This window comes from Ovis aries, chromosome 15 (assembly GCF_016772045.2).
Source record: "Ovis aries strain OAR_USU_Benz2616 breed Rambouillet chromosome 15, ARS-UI_Ramb_v3.0, whole genome shotgun sequence".
NCBI lineage: Eukaryota > Metazoa > Chordata > Mammalia > Artiodactyla > Bovidae > Ovis > Ovis aries.
This window is the reverse complement of record NC_056068.1, coordinates 31,627,719-31,655,584: the sequence shown is the minus strand read 5'-3', so window position 1 is coordinate 31,655,584 and position 27,866 is coordinate 31,627,719. Positions and strand designations below refer to the sequence as shown.

Below are 27,866 nucleotides of genomic sequence, written 5' to 3'. Positions count from 1 at the left end.
TCTGTTACAAATAGTATTCTCCCCAAATTACATTTGCATTTAGTCCAGGCTTTCAGAGAGACAGTAACTTCCATATTCTGTGTTTTGCACAGTTATCAACATTCATTCATATGCGTAATGCCTAATATGTAAGACCATTTCATGAGAAAAGGAAGAGATTGAAAGTTTGGCCCTTCCTTTGACAAGTGAGGAACAAAGACCCGGACAGGTAAGTTAGGTGACCGTATACCTCAGATTCTTTCTCCTTTCATTCTTAGGCCCTGGTCCTCACTCCTCTGTATTTCAGGCCACCTGCAGGCACCTTGTCCCTCCTCTGGCCTCCTCACTTCCTTACCTCTGCCCTTATAAACTCCCATGCAATTCCATAAACTTGTCAGCTCTTACCAGGCTCAGGTCACACTAAAGACCTGCTCTGAACACTCTTCTCCAGTCACCACATGACTTTGCTATTTCTCTCTCTCTCTCTCCACTCAGGTCTCTTCAAACGTGTTAGGTAGTTAGAATAGGAAAAAGGAGTCCAAGACGGCAGTGGCTGAAAGACAAAGAAAGAGAAAAGCCCGTGAAAATGGAACAAAAGAAAATCTGTGGACTGAAGTGAGAACTTTAGGTGAAACAAATATGCGCCCTTCTTGGCTAGCCCAATTTGCATAAGGCAGGCTCAGAAGGGAGACAAAACACCTAAAAAGAGGATTGAGGCCTTTCCTTTGGGGTCAGCCCGTCCCCATGCCTTGAGGGTGTGCTATCCTTTGTTTGCCAAATAAAACTCTGAGCTGTAACCGAGCTGTAACACTGTCCACCATTTCAAATATTTGCTGTGGCAAAACAGAACTATGGAAATTATACACTCCCCCGACAGTCACTCCTTGCTGAGATCTTCCTTAACCACACTCCCTAAAATAGTGAGTTCTTCATTCATTTTATTTTTAAACCATCAGTCCAATATACTTTGAAACTTTACTTTGAAATAAAATTCATATATTGAAACTTACAGGAACCACAAAGCACTCCTTAAACTTCTGGAACTCCAGCACCTGCAACCAGACTGTCTCTGATGTGCAATCTTCCCTCCTTGATCCTACCTGATGGTGGCAAGACTGAACTGCTGAGAAAGGGGCCGAGGAAGAGGGAAAACCCTTCCCTTCAAAGAGAATTTCCCTTTGATTCCTCATTCTTCATCCTGACCAAGTTCTAAGGTTGGGCCCTACATCTTACATGTTTCTCCATCAAGAAGCACCTAATTTTCTTTTCTTCCCCATTCCATTTTATCTTTTGAATTTTTATTTTTATTTTTGTTGTTTTGCAGAGGCTAAGCTGTGTCTGACTCTTTGCTACCCTGTGGACTGCAGCACTCCAGGCTCCTCTGTCCTCCACTATCTCCCAGAGTTTGCTAAAATTCATATCCATTGAGTTGGTGATGCCATCCAACCATCTCATCCTCTGCCACCCTTCTTCTTTTGCCTTCAATCTTTCCCAGCATCAGGGTCTTTTCCAATGAGTCAGCTCTTTGCATCAGGTATAGTTGATTCAGATTGCTTTAATTTCTCTCTGTACAGCAAAGTGATTCAGTTATATATTCGTTTTCATATTTTTTCCATTATGGTTTATCACAGGATATTGAACTGTGCTACACAGTGGGACCTTGTTATTTATCTATCCTATATATACAAGTTCGCATCTGCCGACCCCAGGCTCCTACTCCATCCCTCCCTCCCCGCTGGCAACCATGTATGTTCTCTATGTCTGTGAGTCTGCCTGTTTCATAGGCAAGTTCATTTGGGTCATATTTTAGATTCCACATATAAGTGATATCATATGCTATCTGTCTTTATCTGACTCACTTAATATGATAATCTCTAGGTCCATCCATGTTGCAGCAAATGTCATTGTTTCATCCATCTTTATGGCTGAGTATATTCCACTGCATGTAGGAACCACATCTTCTTCATCCATTCATCTGTTGATGGACATTTAGGTTGCTTCCGTGTCCTGGCTATTGTGAACAGTGCTGCTATGGACACAGGAGAAGCAGCACATAATTTCTAATTGTGACTCAAGTGGCTGGAAACCTAGCACCCCAAAGAAGGTGGAAACTTCCCAGGCCAGCTCTTAATCAGAACTCTGATGAGCAAATGCCTTAATTTCCTATAGGATGGGGCTTCAAATGATGGAATTTTATAAGAACTATGCATAACTGCCCAATAAATACATCAAGGCATTATTTTTTCTACAACGTCAGCCCACACAAAAAAGTTTACAATTGGAGTACTATCTCTAGCATAGTTGCTTTAGAGAGAATCTGAATATCCAACTTATGATATTTTGTCTCTCTGTTAACATTCTCACCCAAGTTATTCCAGCCTACAAACTCTCAGTTTGACATTGAATAATTTACCTTATATTTTTGTCTTTTTGATATTTTCTAGGTGTGACCTTTTAGTTTCCACTTAGGTAAGTCCCTTTAACATTTCTTGTAGAGCTGGTTGGTGGTGCTGACCTCTTAGCTTTTGCTTATCTGTAAAACCTTTGATCTCTCTTTCAAATTTGATTGAAAGCCTTGCCAAGTAGAGTATTATTGGTTGTAGGTTTTCCCTTGTTATCACTTTAAATATAACCTGCCACTCCCTTGTGGCCTCTAGAATTCCTGCTGAAAAGTCAGCTGATAGCCCTATGGGAGTTTCCTTGTTTGTAACTTGTTGCTTTCCCCTTTGCTGTTTATACTATTTTCTCTTTAGCTTTACTTTTTGCCATTTTAATTACAGTATATCTTGATATGGTCCTCTTTGGGGTGATCCTGTGTAGGACTTTTTGTGCTACCTGGACCTGGATGTTTGCTTTCCCAGGTGAGGGAAGTCTTCAATATATGTTCCCTTGGACTTCCCTGGTGATTCAGTGGCTAAGAATCCACCTGCCAATGCCTGGGACATTGTTCAATCCCTGATCCAGGAAGTAAGGTCCCACGGCTGTGAAGCAACTAATCCTGTGTACCACAACCACTGAGCTTGTACTCTAGAGCCCATGAGGCACAACTACTGAAGCCAGCATGCCCTTGAACCCATGCTCCACAACAAGAGAAGCCACCACAATGAGTTCAAGCACCATAACTAGAGAGAAGCCCCTGCTCACTGCACCTAGAAGAAGCCCTCATCCAGCAACGAAGACCCAGCACAGCCAAAAATAAATTAAAAAATTTAAAATAATAAGTTTTCTGTACCAGTTCAGTTCAGTCTCTCAGTCATGCCCAACTCTTTGCGACCCCATGGACTACAGCATGCCAGGCTTCCCTGTCCATCACCAACTCCTGGAGCTTACTCAAACTCATGTCCATTGAGTCAGTGATGCCATCCAATCCTCTCATCCTCTGTCATCCCCTTCTCCTACCTCCAATCTTTTCCAGCATCAGGGACTTTTCCAGTGAGTCAGTTCTTAGCATCAGGTGGCAGAAGTATTGGAGTTTCAGCTTCAGCATCAGTCCTTCCTATGAATATTCAGGACTGATTTTCTTTAGGATTGACTGGTTGGACCTCCTTGCAGACTAAGGGACTCTCAAGAGTCTTCTCCAACACCACAGTTCAAAAGCATCAATTCTTCGGTGCTCAGCTTTCTTGATGGTCCAACTCTCACATCCATATATGACTACTGGAAAAACCATAGCTTTGACTAGATGGACCTTTGTTGGCAAAGTAATATCTCTGCTTTTTAATATGCTACCTAGGTTGGTCATAGCTTTTCTTCCAAGGAGCAAGCGTCTTTTAATTTCATGACTGCATCACCATCCACAGTGATTTTGGAGTCCAAGAAAATAGTCTATCACTGTTTCCATTGTTTCCCCATCTATTTGCCATGAAGTGATTGGACTGGATGTCATGATCAACATTTTTGAATGTTGAGTTTTAAGCCAACTTTTTCACTCTCCTCTTTCACTTTCATCAAGAGGCTTAGTTCTTCTTCAGTTTCTGCCATAAGGGTGATGTCATCCGCATACTGAGGTTATTGATATTTCTCCCAGTAATCTTGATTCCAGCTTGTGCTTCTTCCAGCCCAGCATTTCACATGATGTACTCTGCATATAAGTTAAATAAGCAGGGTGAAAATAGCCTTGATGTACTCCTTTCCCAATTTGGAACCAGTCTGTTGTTCCATGTCCAGTTCTAACTGTTGCTTCTTGACCTGCATACAGATTTCTCAGGAGGCAGGTAAGGTGTTATATGTGTACACACACACACACACACACACACACACACACACACACACACACACATTCTCTGCCCCTTTCTTCTCCTTCTGGATCCCTATAATGTGAATGTTCATAAACTTGATGTTGTCCTTTTCTCGTATTAGATTGTCCTCAAGTTTTAAAATTCTATTTCCTTTTTTATGTTTAGCTTCAGTGATTTTCACTTGTCTGTCTTCCAGTTCACTGATCCATTCCTCTATATCATCTAATCTAGTGTTGATTCCTTCTAGTGTATTTTTAATTTCAGTTATTGTTCAGTTCGGCAACTTTCCTGGTGGCTTAGAGGGTAAAGCGTCTGCCTGCAATGTGGGAGACTCGGGTTTGATCCATGCGTTGGGAGGATCCCCTGGAGAAGGAAATGGCAACCCACTTCGGTACTTTTGCCTGGAAAATCCCATGGACGGAGGAGCCTGGTAGGCTACCATCCATGGGGTCGCAAACAGTTGGACACAACTGAGTGACTTCACTTCACTTCATTGTTCAGTTCTGTCTGGGTCTTCTTTATATTTTCTAACTTTTTGTTAAAAACTTCTAACTTCCATCCTGTTGATACATTCATCTCCCTGCCGCCACCCCAGTTCTTTGAGCATTTTATGGTTAGTATCTATCAGGTAGATTGCTTACCTTTATTTTGGCGAGTCCTTTTGCGGTTTTCTTTTGTTCCTTTGTTTGCTACGTATGTATCTGTCACCACAGTTTGCCTAATTCACTGTTTTTATTTGTAGGTGAGTTGTATTTCCCCAATCTTGGAAAAGTGACATCTGTAGGAAATGTCCTGTGGGGTCCAGCAGTGCTGTCCCCTCTGGTCACCAGAGCTATGCGCTTTACAGGTGCCTTCTATGTGTGCCAGGGTCCAGCCCCGGTGGATCCAGGGTAATTCAAAGCGGGGACAGAGTTGGCGAGGAGAGACTTATTTAATTAGAGATATAAAGAGAGATTAGGAAAGAATAGTGTAGTAGGAAAATTAGTGGAGAAAAGAGGCTGAATAACTTGGTTTACGTGGAGAACCAATAAAACTCCGAGACAAGGGGTTTGCACTGTCTCCGTAGGCCACCAGCGCCCACTTGAATAGCGGAGGGTGCCCCGCCTTGGGCTCCCTCTTGTGTGGGTCTTAGAAGCCAGGGCAAATAAGTAGACACGGTGAGCCTCCATGCTCCAGATGGGAATTCAGCCAGAAAAACGAGAAAAGACAACATGGGGGAGCCAAGTGTCAGTGCCAGACCCACAACTTTATTTTCAAAAGCAGCTTATATACCCCAAGTTGTACATAAAGAAATAATGGAATATGCAGAATTATGGGGGGCAGCAGTCCTGACCCTTATTGAGACCAGGCTTTCTTTTTGCATACCTTCCCGTATACAAAAGGTCTTATGTGGTTTTACATCATCTTCTGGCCAGGGGGCCTGTTAACATTTTTATGGCTCTTTTCCTAGATAAATGTCTATCAACCAGAAAACTCTTTTTCCCTTGAAGTGTTTTTTCTTTAATCTGCATCACCCTCAAAGTACTAAATAAAGTTACATTCCTGTAGCACAAAGGTGCAGTGGGTTATAACAAAGAAAGTACTTAACTCAGAGATCTAATGTTGCTAATGCCAGGGCTACTACCTGTTTTTTCCACATGCCAACTATATCAACAAATAAAAGATATGAAAACTTGGCAGCAAGTATTGGCTCAACAATGAAACCCTTAATCAGTCCTATTCTAATGATTTTGACTCCTTGGAAGCCCCTACATTCCTAGGATGTTTTAAGCTTCCTGTGCCTCTCGCGGTCGGAAGGCCACAAACAATCACATGCGCAGCTGTAAGAGTCCGGCAGGCAGGCTAGAAAGCCATCAGAGGGGTTTTTGGATTGAAACACTCTTATTATGCCCAGGAGACTTATTATCTAAAAGCTCTAAATTAACTAACTTTTTCCAGAAAAAGGTGGTGGGGAGATAGCCCCCTGTTAATGTTAGAAGAGTAGGTGAAAGGCACAATGCAGTAAGGCAGGCACACTCTGGTTTTGGGGCAGATGCACGAGCAGATCCAGCGAGGCTCCCTTCAGGCCCGACTCGCCTTTGCCTGTCAGGCCCCTTAACCTCGTGACCTTTGCCACAGGTGGGACTCCTCGTGCTGGCTCCCGGCATATGTGGGCTGCATGGGTTCTGCCCTTATGACTGGCTGCCTACTGTAGGCACGCTGGCAGGTGTAGCAGGTCCCTGATCTGGTTGGGCTGCTGGTCTCTGCTGGGCAGGGCCAGATCCTCATGGCTCTGGCTGCACAGCTGATGGAATCCCACTTTTGTTGCTGGTTTGCTGTTGGGTGGGTCTAATTCTTAATTAACAAGACTGCTGCAGTGCCATGCTAGTTCTGCATCTGGTGGGTGGGGCCAGAGCCACATGGTCCTGAGGCTGGTACCCACCCACTAGTTGGTGAGATCAAGGGTCCAGAACTGGGTCCTGGGGTCTTTGGCTGCTGGGTGGGGGGGCCAAGAGCTAGTGTCCACCCACTGGGGCCCAAGAGGACACAGGGTTAGCACTGACCCCCTGGTGGGTGGAGCCAGATCCCAGTCTCTGGCAGCAGGGCCCTGGGGTTCTGGGGTTGGAGCTGGCTGCAGTTGGGCAGGGCTAGGGCCCAGGAAGTCCTGGGACTGGTGCCCCACTGGTGAGTACATTGGAGCCACGATGGTCCCAGGGCTGATGTCAGCTCACTCCTTGGTTGGGGGGTGGGAGAGAGGAGGCTGTGGCCCAGGGGCTTCTGCTGATGGTGTCCACTCACTGGTGGTTGAGTTTGGGTCCCAGAGCTAGTGTTGGCTTGCTGGTGGTTGGGGCCAGGTTCTGGGCCCCATGGTGATCTGGGCTGAGTTGCAGGGCAGCTGGAGGCTCAAGGGATTCTAAGGCAGATGGGCTGCTGGGAGGTGGCATCATGTCCCCACCCAGCTAGCTGCCTGGCCGGTGGCTTCTGGGAATGGTGCCAATCGGGCAAAAATTAAACTAGATAATGCATTTTAAGGGCTGTGTACTAGGTATTGACAAAGTTGTTACTCAATCTCCTTGAAAATAGAAAATACTTTGAACTGAGTAATAATGAAAACACAGTCTATCAAAATTTGTGTGACACAGTTATAGCCGGCCTTAGATAGAACTTTGTGGCTTTAAATGTTTATATTTGTAAAGAAGAAAAAAAAATCAATGACATGAGTTTTTACCTTAAGAAGTTAGAGGGTAAAAAAGAGATAAACCTCGAACCAACAAAAGGGAATAAAAATAGGCAGAAATTAATGGTATGGAAGACAATCCATATCATAGAGATATGATAGAGAAAAACCAACCAAGTCAGAAGTTGGTTCTTTTTCTTGAAAATAGTATATCAAAACTGACAAAGGAAGAATGAAAAACCTCTATCTATTAAGCATCTGAATTAAACTGAGAAAGACAGAAGGCGAAATATGTGAAAGGTTATCCTAGGTATAATGACAATAATCATTGAGCTTAGAAAGAGGCATTCAGTGCAATTTACATGAATAATAGGCTCTGTTAACATTTAATTGAGTGTTTCTAACTTGTTTAATTGTATTAGGTAGGCAGTACTTTCATCAACCAAGGTCATACAATCTGCAAATGGCAGACAGGACTCAAAACTATTTAACTCAGAAGCTCAGATCGTCTATTAAAATTTTCTCTGAGATGAACTACACTCTAGCTGAAGCTAATATCCTCCTAGGTTTGTCACTTCTTGGTGTGAAGTGAAAGTTGCTCAGTTGTGTCCAACTCTTTGCAACCCCATGGACTATAGAGTCCATGGAATTCTCCAGGCCAGAATACTGGACTGGGTAGCCTTTCCCTTCTCCAGGGGATCTTCCCAACCCAGGTATCAAACCACGGTCTCCCTCATTGCAGGCAATTCTTTACCAGCTGAGCCATCAGAGAAGCCCAAGAATCTGGGGTGGGTAGCCTATTCCTTCTTCAGCGGATCTTCCCGACCCAGGAATCAAACCAGGGTCTCCTGCATTGCAAGCAGATTCTTTACCAACTGAGCTATCAGGGAATATAATTTTGAAGAATTTTTCTTTTACTTGTATTCAGAGCACACTGTTATTAGTAATGCCACAGAGTCATTCAACCCCCTAATTGGTATTCATATTACTAATACATGTAGGGTCAGAATCCAGGGTACTGGTGGGTTTTGCTTCCAGTGGAAGGTATGACTGAGGGAGAAAGAAAGGAGCAAGTTTATCCTTGATGTGGGGACCATTTTTGATTCCTTTCTTCTGACTTCTGACTCCTGCAAGGCACTCATCAAATGTCAGCTAATGAATAAATGAGAAATGAGTGGCTGGCTAAAAAGTCAACATTTAAGATCTTGCAGATTAAATATTTGTACCTAATGCCGTGTTTGGCACCTAGTAGGGGTTCATTAATTATTGAAGAGGATGACATCTCCACCATTTTATTAATTCATTCAGCAAAGTATTTATCAAACCTCGGCCAGGTCTTGGGCATTCAATAAGGACATATGGTATAATATAAGGATGATTCACACATGGTTTCTACTTTATGTAAGAATCTAGATGGAGTCTAGAATTGGATACATGTAACTATGACAGATGATAGAAACCAGTAAATGCTGATATGACTGCCACTGAAGTGTTTTGAGTTTGAAGCTAGGAAGACAAAGGAAGCTCTTTCCCTGTCAAACTGGTTTCTCCAGATTTCCTCTGTCACGTTCTACTTGGCAACCTCATAGCCTCAAACTTCTCTTCTCACTGAATTTATCCTAAATCTTTGTTCTAATTTGTCTCCCTATCTCCATCTTCTCAGACGTTATCTCTGTTGAAATACTCTGCCTGCACTGTAAACTCCACGTGTCCAAAACAGAATTCATAATTCGCTGCCAATCTATCCCGGCCTTTTTGAAGATGAGAGAGGAAAAGAAAATACACACACACACCACAATAAAGGGCGGTGAGGAATAGGGAAATTACAGCACTCAGAGACAAGGAGATAAGAACAATGACTCAGTATGTCTTCAGGTTTTGCAATGTGCTCTATACTGTTTCCATCTATTTCCCAATTCCAACCATAAAAGGGGGAAATGTGATCCTTTTCTTTTTTAAAAAAAATATTCACTTATTCATTCATTTGGCTGCACCTAGGCTTGCATCACTGACTTGATGGACGTGAGTTTGAGGGAACTCTGGGAGTTGGTGGTAGACAGGGAAGCCTGCCGTGATGCAATTCATGCAGTCGCAGAGTCGGACACGACTGAGCGACTGAACTGAACTGAGGTTTAGTTGTCATATGCAGGATCTTTGATTGTGGCATGTAGGCTCTAGTTCCCTGGCCAGGGATTGAAATCTGTGTCCCCTACATTGGGATTGTGGAGTCTAAGCCAGAGGAGCTACCCCTCGCCCAAGGTCGGGGCAGCGACTGAGAGGAGCTACCCCACGTCCGAGGTCAAGGGCGGCCACTGAGACAAGCTACCCCACATCCGAGGTCAGGGGCGGTGGCCGATAGAAGCTACCCCATGTCCAAGGTCATGGGCGGCGGCCAAGAGGAGCTACTCCATGTCTGAGGACAGGGGCAGCGGCCGAGAGGAGCTACCACATGCCCGAGGTCAGGGGCAGTGGCCGGGAGGAGCTACCCCACCTCCAAGAAGTGGCGCTTGCATGGGCACAGGATGGCCAAGAGGAGCTACACCACGTTCAAGGTCAGGAAGGGCGGCTGTGAGGAGATAACCCTCCTCCAAGGTAAGGAGCAGCGGCTGTGCTTTGCTGGAGCAGCTGTGAAGAGATACCCCACATTCAAGTTAAGAGAAACCCAAGTAAAACGGTAGGTGTTGCGAGAGGGCATCAGATGGCACACACTCTGAAACCATAATCACAGAAAACTAGCCAATCTGATCACATGGACCACAGCCTTGTCTAACTCAATGGAACTAAGCCATGCCATGTGGGGCCACCCAAGATGGATGGGTCATGGTGGAGAGGTCTGACAGAATGTGGTCCACTGGAGAAGGAATGGCAAATCACTTCAGTATTCTTGCCTTGAGAACCCCATGAACAGCATGAAAAGGCAAAATGATAGGATACTGAAAAAGGAACTCCCCAGGGTCGATAGGTGCCCAATATGCTACTGGACATCAGTGGAGAAATAACCCCAGAAAGAATGAAGGGATGGAGCCAAAGCAAAAACAATACCCAGTTGTGGATGTGACTGGTGATAGAAGCAAGATCCGATGCTGTAAAGAGCAATATTGCATAGGAACCTGGAATTCAGGTCCATGAATCAAGGCAAATTGGAAGTGGTCAAACAAGAGATGGCAAGAGTGAATGTCGACATTCTAGGAATCAGCGAACTAAAATGGACTGGAATGGGTGAATTTAACTCAGACGACCATTATATCTACTACTGTGGGCAGGAATCCCTTAGAAGAAATGGAGTAGCCATCATGGTCAACAAGAGTCCGAAATGCAGTACTTGCATGCAATCTCAAAAACGACAGAATGATCTCTGTTCGTCTCCAAGGCAAACCATTCAATATCACGGTAATCCAAGTCTATGCCCCAACCAGTAATGCTGAAGAAGCTGAAGTTGGATGGTTCTATGAAGACCTACAAGACCTTTTAGAACTAACACTCCAAAAAGATGTCCTTTTCATTACAGGGGACTGGAATGCAAAAGTAGGAAGTCAAGAAACACCTGGAGTAACAGGCAAATTTGGCCTTGGAGTACAGAATAAAGCAGGGAAAAGGCTAATAGACTTTTGCCAAGAGAACGCACTGGTCATAGCAAACACCCTCTCCCAACAACACAAGACTCTACACATGGACATCACCTGATGGTCAACACTGAAATCAGATTGATTATATTCTTTGCAGCCAAAAATGGAGCAGCTCTATACAGTCAGCAAAAACAAGACCGGGAGCTGACTGTGGCTCAGATCATGAACTCCTTATTGCCAAATTCAGACTTAAATTGAAGAAAGTAGGGAAAACCATTAGACCATTCTGGTATGACCTAAATCTAATCCCTTATGATTATACAGTGGAAGTGAGAAATAGGTTTAAGGGACTAGATCTGATAGAGAGAGTGCCTGGTGAACTATGGAATGAGGTTCGTGACACTAGAGGAGACAAGGATCAAGACCATTCCCATGGAAAAGAAATGCAAAAAAGCAAAATGGCTGTCTGGGGAAGCCTTACAAATAGCTGTGAAAAGAAGAGAAGCGAAAAGCAAAGGAGAAAGGGAAAGATATAAACATCTGAACGCAGAGTTCCAAAGAATAGCAAGAAGAGATAAGAAAGCCTTCTTCAGCGATCAATGCAAAGAAATAGAGGAAAACAACAGAATGGAAAGACTAGAGATCTCTTCAAGAAAATTAGAGATACCAAGGGAACATTTCATGCAAAGATGGGCTCAATAAAGGACAGATATTGTATGGACCTAACAGATGCAGAAGATATTAAGAAGAGGTGGCAAGAATACACAGAAGAACTGTACAAAAAAGAGCTTCATGACCCAGATAATCATGATGGTGTGATCACTCACCTGGAGACAGACATCCTGGAATGTGAAGTCAAGTGGGCCTTAGAAAGCATCACTACAAACAAAGCTAGTGGAGGTGATGGAATTCCAGTTGAGCTGTTTCAAATCCTGAAAGATGATGCTGTGAAAGTGCTGCACTCAATATGCCAGCAAATTTGGAAAACTCAGCAGTGGCTACAGGACTGGAAAAGATCAGTTTTCATTCCAATCCCTAAGAAAGGCAATGCCAAAGAATGCTCAAATTACCACACAATTCCACTCATCTCACATGCTAGTAAAGTAATGCTCAAAATTCTCCAAGCCAGGCTTCAGCGTACATTAACTGTGAACTTCCAGATGTTCAAGTCGGTTTTAGAAAAGGCAGAGGAACCAGAGATCAAATTGCCAACATCCGCTGGATCATTGAAAAAGCAAGAGTTCCAGAAAAACATCTACTTCTGCTTCATTGACTATGACAAAGCCTTTGACTATGTGGACCACAATAAACTGTGGCAAATTCTGAAAGAGATGGGGATACAGACCACCTGACCTGCCTCTTGAGAAACCTATATGCAGGTCAGGAAGCAACAGTTAGAACAGGACATGGAACAACAGAGTAGTTCCAAATAGGAAAAGGAGTACGTCAAGGCTGTATATTGTCACCCTGCTTATTAAACTTATATGCAGAGTACATCATGAGAAACACCGGGCTGGAAGCAGCACAAACTGGAATCAAGATTGCTGGCAGAAATATCAATAACCTCAGATATGCAGATGACACCACCCTTATGGCGGAAAGTGAAGAGGAACTAAAGAGCCTCTTGAAGGTGAACAGGAGAGTGAAAAAGTTGGCTTAAAGCTCAACATTCAGAAAATGAAGATCATGGCATCCGGTCCCATCACTTCATGGCAAATAGATGGGGAAACAGTGGAAACAGTGTCAGACTTTATTTTCTCGTGCTCCAAAATCACTGCAAATGGTGATTGCAGCCATGAAATTAGAAGACACTTACTCCTTGGAAGGAAAGTTATGACCAACCTAGACAGCATATTCAAAAGCAGTGACATTACTTTGCCGACTAAGGTCCGTCTAGTCAAGGCTATGGTTTTTCCAGTGGTCATGTATGGATGTGAGAGTTGGACTGTAAAGAAAGCTGAGCGCCGAAGAATTGATGCTTGTGAACTGTGGTGTTGGAGAAAACTCTAGAGAGTCCCTTGGACTGCAAGGAGATCCAACCAGTCCATTCTAAAGATCAGTCCTGGGTGTTCATTGGAAGGACTGATGCTGAAGCTGAAACTCCAATACTTTGGCCACCTCATGCGAAGAGTTGACTCATTGGTAAAGACCCTGATGCTGGGAGGGATTGGGGGCAGGAGGAGAAGGGGACAACAGAGGATGAGATGGCTGGATGGCATCACCAACTCGATGGACATGAGTTTGAGTGAACTTGGGGAGCTGGTGATGGACAGGGAGGCCTGGCATGCTGTGATTCATGGGGTGGCAAAGAGTCAGACACAACTGAGCAACTGAACTGAACTGAAACCACTGGACCACCAAGGAAGTCCATTGATTTTCTATCTTATAACCACAAAAAGTTTCAAAGGCTAGTCTTTCACTTAATATTCATGTGGGAGGGAATTTAGATCCTCACTTCCACGAGCAATTTCTGAAAGCCTCTAAAAGAAAACAGCACGATGTGGCGACTATGCACAAAAACCACTGTTTGTTCTACTTAACATAATGCTGCTTCATAAGGTCAGAACTTGAGAGAGCAGGCAGGGCAGAGACTAGTTTAACTACTAAGATCTCTGAGGAAACTTCCCTCATAAATTATATTCTTTCTTTTCTATTAGCTACACAGTATTAAGAATCTAGAGGAAAGTTTAACACTCATAATTGAAGTTATGGAATTAAGAGCACTAAGACATCCAGTGAATGGATAACCTGAAATAATTCTGAGTTCACTCATTCCCTCAATACCTTTATTGGGACCCACAAAAAGAGGAAAATAAATTATATGGACATGGCAGAATGGCTAGCTGGTCAACAACTGTTGACCCTGTCCTCCCAGGAACACAGCTGGACACATTCCCCAGAATCCTTTCCAGTAAGATGGGCCACATGATTAAGTTTCGTCCAAAGCAACATGGGCACTCTACCCTCTTCCCCTGCTGGCTCCTTCAACAGAGAAAACTTTGTAAACTGGGAGAATAGCAGAGCCCAGAGATGGAAGGAGCCTGGGTCTCAGGTAACTTGGAAATCTGTTCACCAACCAGAAACACCCATGCTGGACTTTACATGAGAAGAGAAATAATCTCAGGAAAGTTACCAGCTGGGTTCCAGTGTCCTTACTTCAAGGACTTTTACCTGATCAAGAATAAAAACTCAATAAATATTAGCTTTCATCATTTCAGGAAACAAGGTTTACTTCTTAATTCCTTTTTTTTCCTCAGGCAGAGAGGAAAACAGGGACTACAGGGATTAGTGAAAAGCATTTAGATGCACTGACCAGTTACAAAATACTAAATGGTATACTGGTATGCTTAAGCAACACTGTAACAATAACTTAAACAGAAAGGAAAAAACCAAACATTTTCTTCTGGATCCAAAGCATTAAATTTTTTGACTGGTGTCTTGTTGCTGCTGCTGCTGCTGCTGCTGCTGCTGCTGCTAACTCACTTCAGTCGTGTCCGACTCTGTGCGACCCTACAGACGACTCTGTGCGACCCTATAGACGGCAGCCCACCAGGCTCCGCTGTCCCTGGGATTCTCCAGGCAAGAACACTGGAGTGGGTTGCCATTTCCTTCTCCAATGCGGCAAAGTGAAAAGTGAAAGTGAAGTTACTCAGTCATGTCCAACTCTTCGCGACCCCATGGACTGAAGCCCACCAGGCTCCCCCGTCCATGGAATTTTCCAGGCAAGAGTACTGGAGTGGGGTGCCATTGCCTTCTCCCTAAAAGATCTAATAAAAGATATGAAATATAAAAAGAAAGTGGCACTCCCTTCTCTCTCCCCTTGATAGCAAGCATTTGGAGATATTCTAAAGTTTTGACAATTCACATCACTTTGAGGTTTCACATTGATATAAATTTGTACAAAGAATATTTTATGCTTTTATAATATTTAACTGATACACTTTAATAAGTCATAATCAACTTTTACTGTTTACATAAATAGATTAGAGAATACCTTTGCAAACATGTTTTCTCAACATACTTATATTACAACACATGACATTTCTTAATGAAAGTTATCTGTTAAATCTTTTCACAGAGGGAGTGGGAAGAAATAAAGAAACAGGAGGGTGTCGAAATAAGATTTCTAAACTAATCTTCAGTGATAGGCCTAAAACATTTGGCAATTATTTCCTTTTATAGAGATCACAGGATTGTAAGTTTGAAACATATCAAAAGTGCAGTGCATCAATTTAATTAAAAACACCAGTAGCGTTAAATACATTACCTGGGCATCAAATTTCCCTTTCTACATATATTCAGAGTCACATCATTTTACACCTATTAAATAACAATTGAAAACAATAACCATCAAAAGTTTAAATCCCGGATCTGGATTAAATCAAGGTAGCAATAATGTTTTCTAAAATCCCAATGTATCCGTTCATCAGTAAAACATAATAGTTGACGATGTCGCCAGAGAGTAAGTTTTTCATGTTTGGAAAGACAATAATCTTGTAACACCTGCTATTAATCAGGTTACTGAGCTGATAATACATTATGATTTTTTTCAAACCTATGTTTCTACTTGAACAAAGCACAAGTTATCATATCAACACAGTAAGTCCCCTACATACAAAACTTCACGTTTCTAACCTTCAAAGATGAGGACACGCGCTCACATGTCCCATCAGGTAAGCTCACATAGTGTACACTGTCACATGCGCGCACCCTGTACAAGTGGCTGCGCTTTCGTGTACTTTACTGTACAGTGCTGTAGAGTATGGTATTTTTATTTCAAGCCCAGGATGTCTGAAGCAAGCAGAAAAGCGGTGGTGATTTAGCTGGTATCCCCTATTGCTGATGATCTGGAGCTCTTCCATCTCCCACCTCCTTGAGTTAGTATTACTCTCCTCGCCTGTTCAGTCGATGACAGCCCATGAGCCATCTGCTATACTATATTACTGTACTTTTCAAGGTACTGTACTATACAAGTAAAGATGTTTATTTTTTGTGTTTACATGTTATTTGTGTGAAAAGTCTTATAAGTCTATTACAGAACAGTACTATATAGCCAATTGTGTTGGTTGGGTAGATGAGCTAATTTTGTTGGACTTATAAACAAATTTGACTTACGAACGCGGCTCTCGGAACGGAACTTGTTTTTACGTAGGGAACTTACTGTACCAAATACTTAATCATTCCTGATATGAGGAATCATCTTCACATTAGTACTTCTTTGTTATGCCGTTTAGTCTTGATATCATTAAGCACAATGAATTTTACTTTAATGAATATGCACAAATTAAGGCAAAAGGACATAGCCCAGTCCCCTCAATAATCTATCCTCTTACTTTAAAAAACTGCTGTTGAGGCTATACAAATTACAGATCTGCTGGCTAGAAAGACACAACTTGTCCCTTAGAGCAACATCCAGTATTTGGAGCCCGAGGTTAAAATAGTGGTACACATGGCATGTTCCCTTGATCTACCATTATGAGCATTCCTCAGCTATACCCACAATACTGATTTTTCAAATGATCCTGTTCACTTGCTATGCCTCCTAGCGGTAACGTATGTAGATTATTTTTCCTTGATTAAAATTTTTTAATAATTGGGAAATAATCTACTCAGTCTTTGTACACTCTCCATTGAATAATTCTTCATTTTTATAACCATTTCCTCCAAGGCTATTGTGCTTTTCTTCTGCCATTTTCTTCACATAATTAAGAGGTCCAGTCCCCTCAAAGGAGGAGGGATTTCTGAATGAGCCTCCAATTCTATCCCACAAGGTGAAATACTGTCCATAATTATAGTCAAAGAGCATATGGTGGTCTGTGTGATGAGCCGAGCCATTAATAAAAGGCTTTAAGAGCTGGGGAACACGAAAATCACCATCATGAATGGAAATTGTCCAGATATTGACCAAGATGTACAAGCCTAAATAAACTACCTTGTGTAACGGGAAGATAAAAGGGTATATGTGGTAAGGCAGACTCTGAAGGAAGCCGTCCAGAGGGTGAAAAGCGTGACTCGCAAATGGAGTTGGAATCTTCCAGACATGATGAGGTTTGTGTAAGCGCTACAGAAGAAAAGACCATGTTAATGCCACAGACTTTAGCCAGTGCAACATTCTACTTAGTTTTTCAAGCTCATGCTGTGGGAAATGACCTATCTGAAAAAATCCTGTTGAATTTAGCAAATTACTTTAGAAAATCCCCAAGACAGTAAGATTTTTAGCACAGCCCTTGCAGATTCATAAAGAAGGATACAAACAAAATGTAACTGGTACCTATCATGACTAAAGCTACTTAGGTATTTAATAAGTTAGAGGAAATTCTTGAAAACGAGACAGGATTTATAGTTATCCACTGCTGAAATGTGTATTTTCTCTCTTCCTCTACAAATGAGTCAAGCTTATTACCTTATAAACAAGTCTATGATGAAGGCCTCTGTGAATCCAGTAGATCAGCATGTCAGTGAAGAAGAGAAAGGACAAGACACTAGCAGCGAGCTGAAACCAGCCTATGAGAGACAAAAGGATATGGCAGAATCAAGATTCAGCTCCTAGGATCAGTTTACTTCCCCCCCCCGCCCCCCCCCCCCCGTAATATATATTTTAACTTTTTACTTTGTATTGGGTTATAGCCAATGAACAATGTTGTGATAGTTTCAGGTGAGCAGTGAAGGGACTCAGCCATATATATACATGTATCCATTCTCCTCCAAACTCCCCTCCCATCCAGGTTGCCATGTAACACTGAGCAGAGTTCCCTGTGCTATACAGTAGATCCTTGCTGGTTATTCATTTTAAATATAGCAGTGTGTACACGTTGATCCCAAACTCCCTAACTATCTGTCCTTCCCCATCAGCAACCATAGGTTCGTTCAGAGGTTACTTTTGACAGGTCCGTCTAAGGAGACAAAACAGGATACTAGACCCAAACACTGCCAACTATCTGCTTTGTTAATTCAATACATCACAACTTCCATTTCCCTTGACTCTGGAATCTGTTCATTTTCCTCTCATAAAAACCTGAAGTGTCCTACATAAAATATTTCTTAATTAAGCTATGAGGATACTTACAAAACAGAAAGAATATACTGCTATGGTATCTTTATTATTTAAATGCTGGAGAATACTGTTATTTATTTTTCCTTTCATATTAATCTTCATAACACACATCTTTACATATGTTACCTCCTCTGCTTAGAATTTTATTTTCCACAAACTACCTTAAGCCATGGTATTATGAGCATTTACTCTGTAACCCAACTCCTTCTGATCTTTCTAACCTCATCTACTCATGTACTAACCAGTCTGGTTCACTTAGCATTCTCCCAACATCTTCAGAGTCTTGCCTGTGTGTGTATCTTTACTCCAACCTCTCTCCTTTTACTTTTATTCACAACTCAGCCCACCTTCCAAGGCTGAACCAATTCAGCACCCTGGTGTGTGACTTTTGTTCCCTCCTCTGAAAACTAAACTTTTACTAGGAGAGCAGGGGTGCTGATGCCAGCAAGCTTGGATTTCAGTCCCAGATCCACCCCTTACTTGTCAAGTGAGCTCAGCAAATTACTGAAACTCTTCTGTACACTTAATTTACTCACCTCTAAAGGAGCATATAGTAGTACCTACCTCATAGGATTAATGTAGAATAAGATGGAGTGATGCCACGTGAAAAGCTTAGAACTAAAGCTGGTACATATGAACAACAAATTTTAACTCTGTATTATTCTTACTTTCTAACACTAGATACTAGAAATGTACCTTGATGAATTCATTCCAGAATTTCACAAAACTGTAGTCACTGTAGCACTGTTTATAACAGAAAAACAAGAAATAATCTAAAGACCTAAAAGTATGGATCATTTAAATAAAGTTTATTTAAATGGATATTTATACAATGTAATTCTAAAACTACCTGGCATGAAAATATGGGCATAAACATTGGCAAGAAAAAAAAAATCAGAGTCCAAACCAGCATGCATAGCAAGGGTTTCAATTTTGTGACATACATAATGATGGATTTAAAAAAAAAAATAAGTGATGATAGGTTTTTAAAAAAAAATTGTCTTCTGATTTTTTTATAAGGATTGATCACTTGAGATTTATCTTTTTGGGGGGAGGATTCTTGAATTCAATATAGGTACTAGGAAACAAACTCAAGGCTCCAGCTCTGACAATGCCAATCTTCTCCTGGGCACAATCTCAGCTACAAGAAAGACTTTAAAGTTGAGATGAAATTAAAGAAATGAACGTATGTGGCAGGACATGAACAAATTAAAGTAGAATACTGAAAACAAACTGGGCTTCCCAGGTGGCACTAGTGGGAACCTGCCTGCCAATGCAGGAAACGTAAGAGACGTGGGTTCGATCCCTGGGTTGGGAAGATCCCCTGGAGGAGGGCATAGCAATCCACTCCAGTATTCTTGCCTGGAGAAACGCATAGACAGAGAAGCTTGGTGGGCTACAGCCGATATGGTCGCAAAGAGTCAGACACAACTGAAGCAACTAAGCACGCACACATGAGAACAAACGAAGAACTTCTAATTACTTTGAAGAAAAGAAGAGGCAGATTTGACTCTTTCAAGAAACCCATCTGTGCCTGAAGTTTACACTATATACGGAAACTCTTACACCATATATGGAAACTCACCATATGGAAACTCTCCTATGCCGTCATAGAGTCTGCTGTAACCTCTCACCTCTAGTAGGAACAGTAAAACCGTGGGGATGCTCATCCATGGCATTGACTGGACAGAATGCGCAATCTCTCGAGAGACTTGATTCTGAAAATGAAGTTTCCAATACTTACAAAGCACAGAATCCATGGTAAACAAAACTAGCACACAACTGTTCCAGATTGGATTTTGAACGTCTCTTTTATATGAAGGCACTTACCTCCAAACAGCTTCTACTAAAATGTTACTGTTTGGGCAGAGGTGTGTAAAAAAACATTCCTTTTGCAGGAAGCAAATGCAACAAATATTTTAAATGCTAAAACTTCTTTTCCCCTTCCTAAAAAATCTCTATTCCAAATCTCTATTTACAGAATAATAATTTCTTTCATAATTAACTTCCATCCCCATCCCTCTCTACACTTTCCCCCTCACTCTTTGTAGTGACTGACAAATACAAGTAACTGAAACAGTCACTAAACAGGTCTATATCTGCTGAGTTTGGATTACCTAGTCAAAAACTATATACATAGTAAAAGCATATTTCAGCTTGTGGCAGTTTAATATTAAAACAATTATACAAATGTATACATTTATTTATTGATTACTATCAGCAAAGAAATTCTTGTCTATGTGTTTAGCAAGACCAGGCTTACAGTTAAAAAGAAAAAGTACAGTTTATTTATCTGTTTAAATTAAGGAAAGGAGAGAGAAGACTAGTTCTTCCAAAAATATCCCACTTGGAGCTGGTTTTAGAAACTCTAAAGGTTATAACCAGTTTAATCTGAAAATCTCACAAATATTGATACATCACATTGCTATTTTTACTGTAACAGTAATTAATAGATAAGAAAACCACCTACCTTTAAAAATTGTGGGTGTTTCATTAATAAATGATCATAGACAAAATAATAACTCAGTGTTGCAAAGAAGAAATACAGTATAAGAGCACCAAGATTTGTTACAATCAGGAGAGTGATAGCTTGTCGGAAGATGTTGTCCTCTGGCCATGTGGCTGGATATATGTACGGTGTAAAAACATAATAATCTGCAATACTGAGTACAAGATCCATCTTAGCCCCTAAAGGATAAACAGGTAACAACAATTACTTCCCCATGTTGACATTTCTCAAAGCAAAAATTTTTCAGAAAAACTATATATGAAGTTCCTGCCTTCATAAGCATATGAAGCACAAGCCTGCTGCTACTGCGATCCTGTAAACGCCATCATTAGAGCCAGAAGGGGTCTTCAATGTCATCTCTGGACTAGGGCCCAGTCTCTTCATCTTATACGTGGGGACACCAACGCTCAGTGAGAGAAACTGGGGCCCACAAAACTTCTCCAAGGCCAGGCTGATGGCCGGCATTGAGTCCAGATCTAACTGCATCTCAGTGTTTGCCTCCACTATATGCCAGAAGACAGGGTAATAGTTAGCATGCAAATAGTAAAGGTATTTAGATAAATGGCTTTCTCCTTCGGCCGCAAGTTTCAGCGGCATCTTTCTCCTAAAAGGATTCAGATTTCAGAGACTTTTGCTTCAGTGCTGAGCCTTTAGGTCAGTTCCCTAAAGGGATCTATGTTGTGACCACAACCATAACAGTCAGAGACTATCTATTTTTGTGACTGACCGGAACTCCCACTGATGGAACAAAAGATGTATTCTTGACCCTGAAAACTAGAATACATTTATTCCCCCCCACCCCCGCTGCCGGCTTCCCGCCCTTGGGGGTTGGCAAACTGTGGTCCCACAGGGCCTGAATCCAGTGCCTGTTTCTGTAAAGAAGCTTTGCTGAAACACAGCTATGTCCACATGTGTCTATTATATTGTCTATAGCTGCTTCTCTATACTACAAAGTCAAGGTTGAGTCACTGTAACAGACACAGCATGGCTCACAAATGTTTATTATCTAGCCCTTTGAAAGGTAAGTATGCCAGCTCCAATTCCAAATGCTTAAACTTTGAAAAACTTAAGTTGAGTCTATATTCATGATCCTGGATAAACTGTTCAGCAAATTCACAGTCAGCTTTTGTGGGCTGATCACTGACTCCGTCACTGACAATCTATTTTCTCATTTTTCACTGCACTGTTGGTAGTGAGAAATGTGCCCAGTATTCTAAACAGCCCTCATCTATAACTAAAACTTTTGAACAACAGCAACAATAAGAAAAACGAGTCCGAAAATTGCCATTGAGTGTCCAGTCTCTTAAAATCAAATTCCAGAAGTTCTTTATTTATTAGGACATTTAGCCCCTTGTTTGTGATATGAGTTGCAAGCATTTTTTCTCACATTGACATGGAAGAAAATTTATAATCAACTGACATAAATCCTTCATCATATATTGTCAATTCACTCAAACTACACCAGGTGATGAGCATACAAAGATTAAAAAGATTCAGTCTAAATCCATCTTCAAAATAAGGCAGCTCTAGGAAGGAACTGTTCTATCGATTCAAGCGCTACAATAAAGGTTGTTGTTGTTTAGTTGCTAAGTTGTGTCCGACTCCTTTGGGACCCCATGGACTGCAGCCTGCAGTTCCTCTGTCCGTGGGATTTCCCAGGCAAGAATACTGGAGTGGGTTGCCATTTCTTTCTCCAGTGTATCTTTCTGACCCAGGGATTGAACCTGCATCTCCTGCACTGGGAAGTGGATTCTTTACCACAGGGCTACCCAGAAGCCCTACAAAAAAGGTACATATATGCAAACTGTACGAAATTAGAAAAGACAACAGAACTATCTCCTTTTACAACAGAAGGCTGTTTTAAGTGAAGTGAGGTACTTTGATTTGGGCTTTGAAGGACATTACCAGGGGAAAAAAAAGGGGGAGGGTAATTATTTCAATTAGAAATAACAACTGCAAAGGCATGGAAAGGCCATGGTACATTCACGGCTCATGGGATGTGGCAAGGTGGATGCTTAAGAGCGTGACAAGGGTGAAGCAGAGGGGAAAAAAATGGTGGAAGATGAACCTGGTAAAAGGAAACTGGTATCAGACTGCTTTTGCTATTGGATCTGGTGCCCCACTAAGGAACTGAACTTTCCCTCGCACATGACGGAGGAGACACGAAAGACTTTCGATGAGGGAAGAGGTATCAACTGACCCATATTTTATAAAAACTGTTGCGTTAGGAATGTGTTGTACTGATGAGACGCAGGGAGACTGGTTGCTCCTAACTAGTGTGGTACACTAGCCTAGAGAGGATGATTGCCTGACCTCAGACAACAGCTATACAAATAGACATATTCATCAGAGACTTAGAAGTCTAATGCAAACAATTATACAGAAAGAATAAACAACAAGATCCTACTACATAGCAGAGGGAACATATTCAATATCCTATTATAAACCATAATGGAGAAAAATATGAAAACCAATCATCAGAAACTAATACAATTCTGTAAATCAACTATACATCAATTTAAAAATATCTAAGATGATTGTGAGATTTTTTTACCTTGCCTGAACGGATGATGATGTTATCAAAATAGGGAATATTGTGGAGCTAGTGCATTTGGGTGCAACAGGAACTTTGGGGGTACAAGGAATGATGGGCTCAGTTTGGATCTTAAGTCTAATTGCTGTGGCTCATCTGGACTCCCGGATGAAAGCAGTAGACTACATGCGGACATGAATCTGAAGATCAAAAGGAGCCTAGTTGCTGAGGCCATAAAGGACAGAGCAGCAGGTCACGTACATTAAGTAACATCCGAAACAAACATTTAAGAAGAACCTGACAACTGAAAAGAATATTGCTATGCCACTAAAGGCTACATCCCTGGTGGCTCAGACGGTAAAGAAACTGCCTGCAATGCAGCAGACCTGGGTTCCATCCCTGGGTTGGGAACGTCACCTGGAGAAGGAAATGGCAACCACGCCAGTATTCTTGCCTGAAGAATCCCAGGGACAGAGGAGCCCGGCAGGCTAAGTCCATAGGGTTGCACAGAGTCAGACATGACTAAAGCAAATTAGCATACATGCACACACACATTTTAAAGGTTGGTAGGAGTTGGTGAACCAGTCTTGCATATTACCTATAATGCAAAACAGCCATAATTCCATATACAGTAAGTCCCCTACATACGAATAAGTTCTGTTCCTAAGTCCAACAAAGTCAGCCAAAGTATCCAGTAACACAACCAGCTACATTGTACTGTTATGTAATAGGTTTATAATGCTTTTCACAGAAAGAATACACCAAAAAAACAAACAAAAATTACAACATTTTAAATTTTACCCATACAATACCTTGAAAGGTACAGTAGTAGAGTACAATAGCTGGCATACAGACAGGGGCTGGCATCAAGTGAACAGGCAAGAAGCCTTACTGGCGAGAGGAGGGGACAGCAGGAGGAGGAGGGAGAGGGTAGAGATGAGGACTGTCAGCAACAGGGGACGGAGGCGAGGCTGCAACTTCACCAACGCTGGCAGAATGCACGTTCACACCTTTGAAAATTCAAAACTCAGAGGTTCCTACGTAGGGGACTTGGTATAGTATCTGGAACAGTATCATGCAGCCAAAGATAGCTCAAACATTAACCATGAGCATTCTTTAACTTAATTTAACTTTATTATCCAATGTAAGTAAAAACTGTAATAAACTCAGTACCTACCTATTAAAAAAACTCTTAACTGAACACCATGCGAGTTGTATTGATTGGAATAGTCCCTGTATATAACTGCTGTGATAATAAACCGGTGCCTAGAAGGAAGGAGGAAATGTACCTCAGACCATCTGGAGGCAGCTGAGATACTGTGAGATGAAACCTGTTTTAAAGTGTTTCCAGAATGTGTGGGATGTAGTAAATAGGTACTCACAAATATATTGCAGTAATTTCTGACAAAGAGTATGTCAAGGCTGTAAATTGTCACCCTGCTTATTTAACTTAGATGCAGAGTACATCATGAGAAAGGCTGGGCTGGAGGAAGCACAAGCTGGAATCAAGTTTGCTGGGAGAAATATCAATAACCTCAGATATGCAGATGACACCACCCTTACGGCAGAAAGTGAAGAAGAACTAAAGAGCCTCTTGATGAAAGTGAAAGAGTAGAGTGAAAAAGTTGGCTTAAAGCTCAACATTCAGAAAATGAAGATCATGGCATCCGGTCCCATCACTTCATGGCAAATAGTTGGGCAAACAGTGGAAACAGTGGCTGACTTTATTTTTCTGGGCTCCAAAATCACTGCAGATGGTGACTGCAGCCATGAAATTAAAAGATGCTTCCTCCCTGGAAGGAAAGTTATGACTAACCTAGATAGCATATTCAAAAGCAGAGACATTACTTTGTCAACAAAGGTCCATCTAGTCAAGGCTATGGTTTTTCCAGTGGTCATGTATGGATGTGAGAGTTGGACTGTGAAGAAAGCTGAGTACTGAAGAATTGATGTTCTTGAACCGTGGTGTTGGAAAAGACTCTTGAGAGTCCCTTGGACTGCAAGGAGATCCAACCAGTCCATTCTGAAGGAGATCAGTCCTGGGTGTTCATTGGTGGGACTGATGTTGAAGCTGAAACTCCAATACTTTGGCCACCTGATGTGGAGAGCTGACTCATTTGAAAAGACCCTGATGCTGGGAAAGATTGAGGGCAGGAGGAGAAGGGGATGACAGAGGATGAGATGGTTGGATGGCACCACTGACTCAATGGACGTGGGTTTGGGTGAACTCTGGGAGTTGGTGATGGACAGGGAGGCCTGGCATGCTGTGGTTCATGGGGTCGCAAAGAGTCAGACACAACTGAGCAACTGAACTGAACAAAAAAAGTTTGAAATCACGAACAATTATGATCTCAAAACTGCAATTCAATTTTGAAGTTTATATTCAAACCCACATCTATGAAATGGAAAAAGCAAATCTAGGTTGGGTTACAGAACTGTTCTAAGATTTAGAGATGAAGTATAGGGTGTGGCATTATCTGACATGTGGAACCTCCTCAACAAACAGGAGCTATAATTACTACTGTTACAGGAACCACAGCTGACTCTAACCTAAGGCAGAAAAAAGTGTTATTTGATTTTAAAAAATTGCTCATATCTAATATCAACATTTACTATACACGAGGTACTGTAAATATTAACTCATTTAACCCTTTCAAGGTACACCCTAAAAGTTAGGTACTAGCATTATTCTTATATGAAATCTGGACACAAAATTCCCAGAGTGATCAAGTAAACAAATGCTGGGGCTGGGACTCAATCACCCTCAGGCTGGTTGCAAAATCCACGGACTTTAACCAAGTTCTACTGCTTCTTCATCATTATCTATTCTGCTCCTTAAATTTTCAAATTCTCAGTGACCTTACAAGCTCATATACTTTTGCATATAATTTTAAAGTGTTAATAGAAAGCCAAGGTCTCTACAGCCATCTTAATTACAGGACAATAACTGGGGCTTGCACAAATAATCACCAATTCTTCAACCTAATTCCTTTGCCTCTTGAAGGAAAAAGGAAAAAAAAATCCCCCAGGAACAGAAAGAAATTAGTCGCAAAACGCTTTACTAGGGTTCAGTGGACTAACTTGCCTTGAAATAGATTTTCGCAATAGCCAACATCAAACACTTCTTCAGGTCCATTCTCATGTTTTGTTTCTTTCACGTCCCAGCCTCCTCGTGCCCTGAAAGAGGCGCTCTGGCCAGGCAGAGGCCCCTAACCTGGAGGTCTCTGGCTGCAACTCGCCTCCCGCCAGCCCCGGGCCAGCGCGCGTGCCCCGCACCCTGCACTCGCCCCATCACAGCCCCCCAGCCAGCTACCTGCTCGTCCCTGCCAACGGTCAGCGCAGGAGTCCTTGAGCCAAATTTCGCAGACAGAGGCCCAGCTCCTGCCCAGGGCCTTATGTCCAGGAAGAAGTCAACAAACGCCAGCGGGATGGGGGAGAAAGGGGAGAGACAGACACGCTCTCAACTTCACCTCCTGGGTCTTGCCGAAGTCTCTCTAACCCACCAGCCCCCTTTCTTCCTCTCCTCATGCATTCCGCTGAGGTGTATTCGGCCTCCTTTCTCAGCCCCAATGTCATCCTTACCTAGAAAGAATCGGCCGCCCGGGCCCAGCCGCCAACTTGGTTGCTCCGGGGCACCTGCAGTTCCAGCTAGAGGATCACCGCGGTCAGCCAAGTACCCGAAGTCGGGAAGGGCGTAGCCTGACCTCACGCTCGGGGCGGCCGGCGCCGCCAGCCAATCAGAGGCTAGCGACATAAGCTGATATGACGGCAGATCGCGCGACTTGGCTGACGGCGGCTCTCAGCGGTCACGTGGGCGCCGCACGCTCCGACACGCCCCTTTCGCCCCTCTCCTGCTGAAGGGAGGCGGGGACCCGATTTAGGTACCAAAGTGACAGAGCGTGGGGTTGTAGGTAGGTTTTTTGTTTGGTTGTTTTTTTTTTTTTTTCGCTTTCTCACTGGCGCTGGCGTGTGTAACGCAGTCTTGTAGGAAGCAGGTTTCAGTTCAGTTCAGTCCAGCGCTCAGTTGTGTCCGACCGCATGGTCTGCAGCACGCCCTCCTGCCCTGTCCATCACCAACTCCCAGAGCTTGCTCAAACTCATGTCCATCCAGTGGGTGATGCTATCCAACCATCTCATCCTTTGTGGTCTCCTCCTCCTGCCTTCAGTCTTTCCCTTCAGCATCAGGGTCTTTTCCAATGAGTCAGTTTTTCGCATCAGGTGGCCAAAGTACTGAAATTTCAACTTCAGCATCAGTCCTTCCAATGAACATTCAGGACTGATTTCCTTTAGGATGGACTGGTTGGCTCTCCTTGCAGTCCAAGGGACTCTCAGGAGTCTTCTCCAACAAAGGCATCAATTCTTCCGTGCTCAGCTTTCTTTAGAGTCCAACTCTCACATCCATGCATGACTACTGGAAAAACTAGCTTTGACTAGATGGACCTTTGTTGAGAAAATAATGTCTTTGCTTTTTACTATGCTGTCTAGGTTGGTCATAGCGTCTTTTCCAAGGAGTAAGTGTCTCTTAATTTCATGGCTGCAGTCACCCAAGAAAATAGTCTGTCATTGTTTCCCCACCTATTTGCCACGAAGTGATGGAACCAGATGGCATGACCTTAGTTTTCTTAATGTTGAGTTTTAAGCCAATATTTTCACTCTCCTCTTTCACTTTTATTAAGAGGCTCTTTAGTTTTTCTTTGCTTTCTGTTATAAGGGTGGTATCATCTGCATATCCAAGGTTATTGATATTTCTCCTGGCAGTCTTGATTCCAGCTTGTGCTTCAGTCAGCCTGGCATTTAGCATGATGTACTCTGCATATAAGTTAAATAAGC

The 27,866-nt window shown here is 42.4% G+C and overlaps 1 protein-coding gene across 2 annotated transcripts; it reads right to left on the bottom strand.

Moving 5' to 3' along the window:
* Positions 1-14,149: 14,149 nt before the first annotated feature.
* Positions 14,150-26,721, bottom strand: SC5D (sterol-C5-desaturase). 2 transcript variants are annotated; one of them, XM_027979335.2, is made up of 6 exons: positions 26,619-26,721; positions 26,350-26,428; positions 20,465-20,682; positions 19,580-19,712; positions 17,344-17,444; positions 14,150-17,001 (listed from the first exon to the last, which is right to left on the bottom strand). In XM_027979335.2, the coding sequence occupies exons 3-6, from the start codon at positions 20,672-20,674 to the stop codon at positions 16,546-16,548; spliced, it is 900 nt and encodes a 299-aa protein (XP_027835136.1). In that variant the 5' UTR covers positions 20,675-20,682; positions 26,350-26,428; positions 26,619-26,721; the 3' UTR covers positions 14,150-16,545. The 2 variants fall into 2 exon arrangements, with proteins under 2 accessions (XP_027835136.1, XP_027835135.1); XM_027979334.2 differs by lacking the exon at positions 26,350-26,428.
* Positions 26,722-27,866: the final 1,145 nt, after the last annotated feature.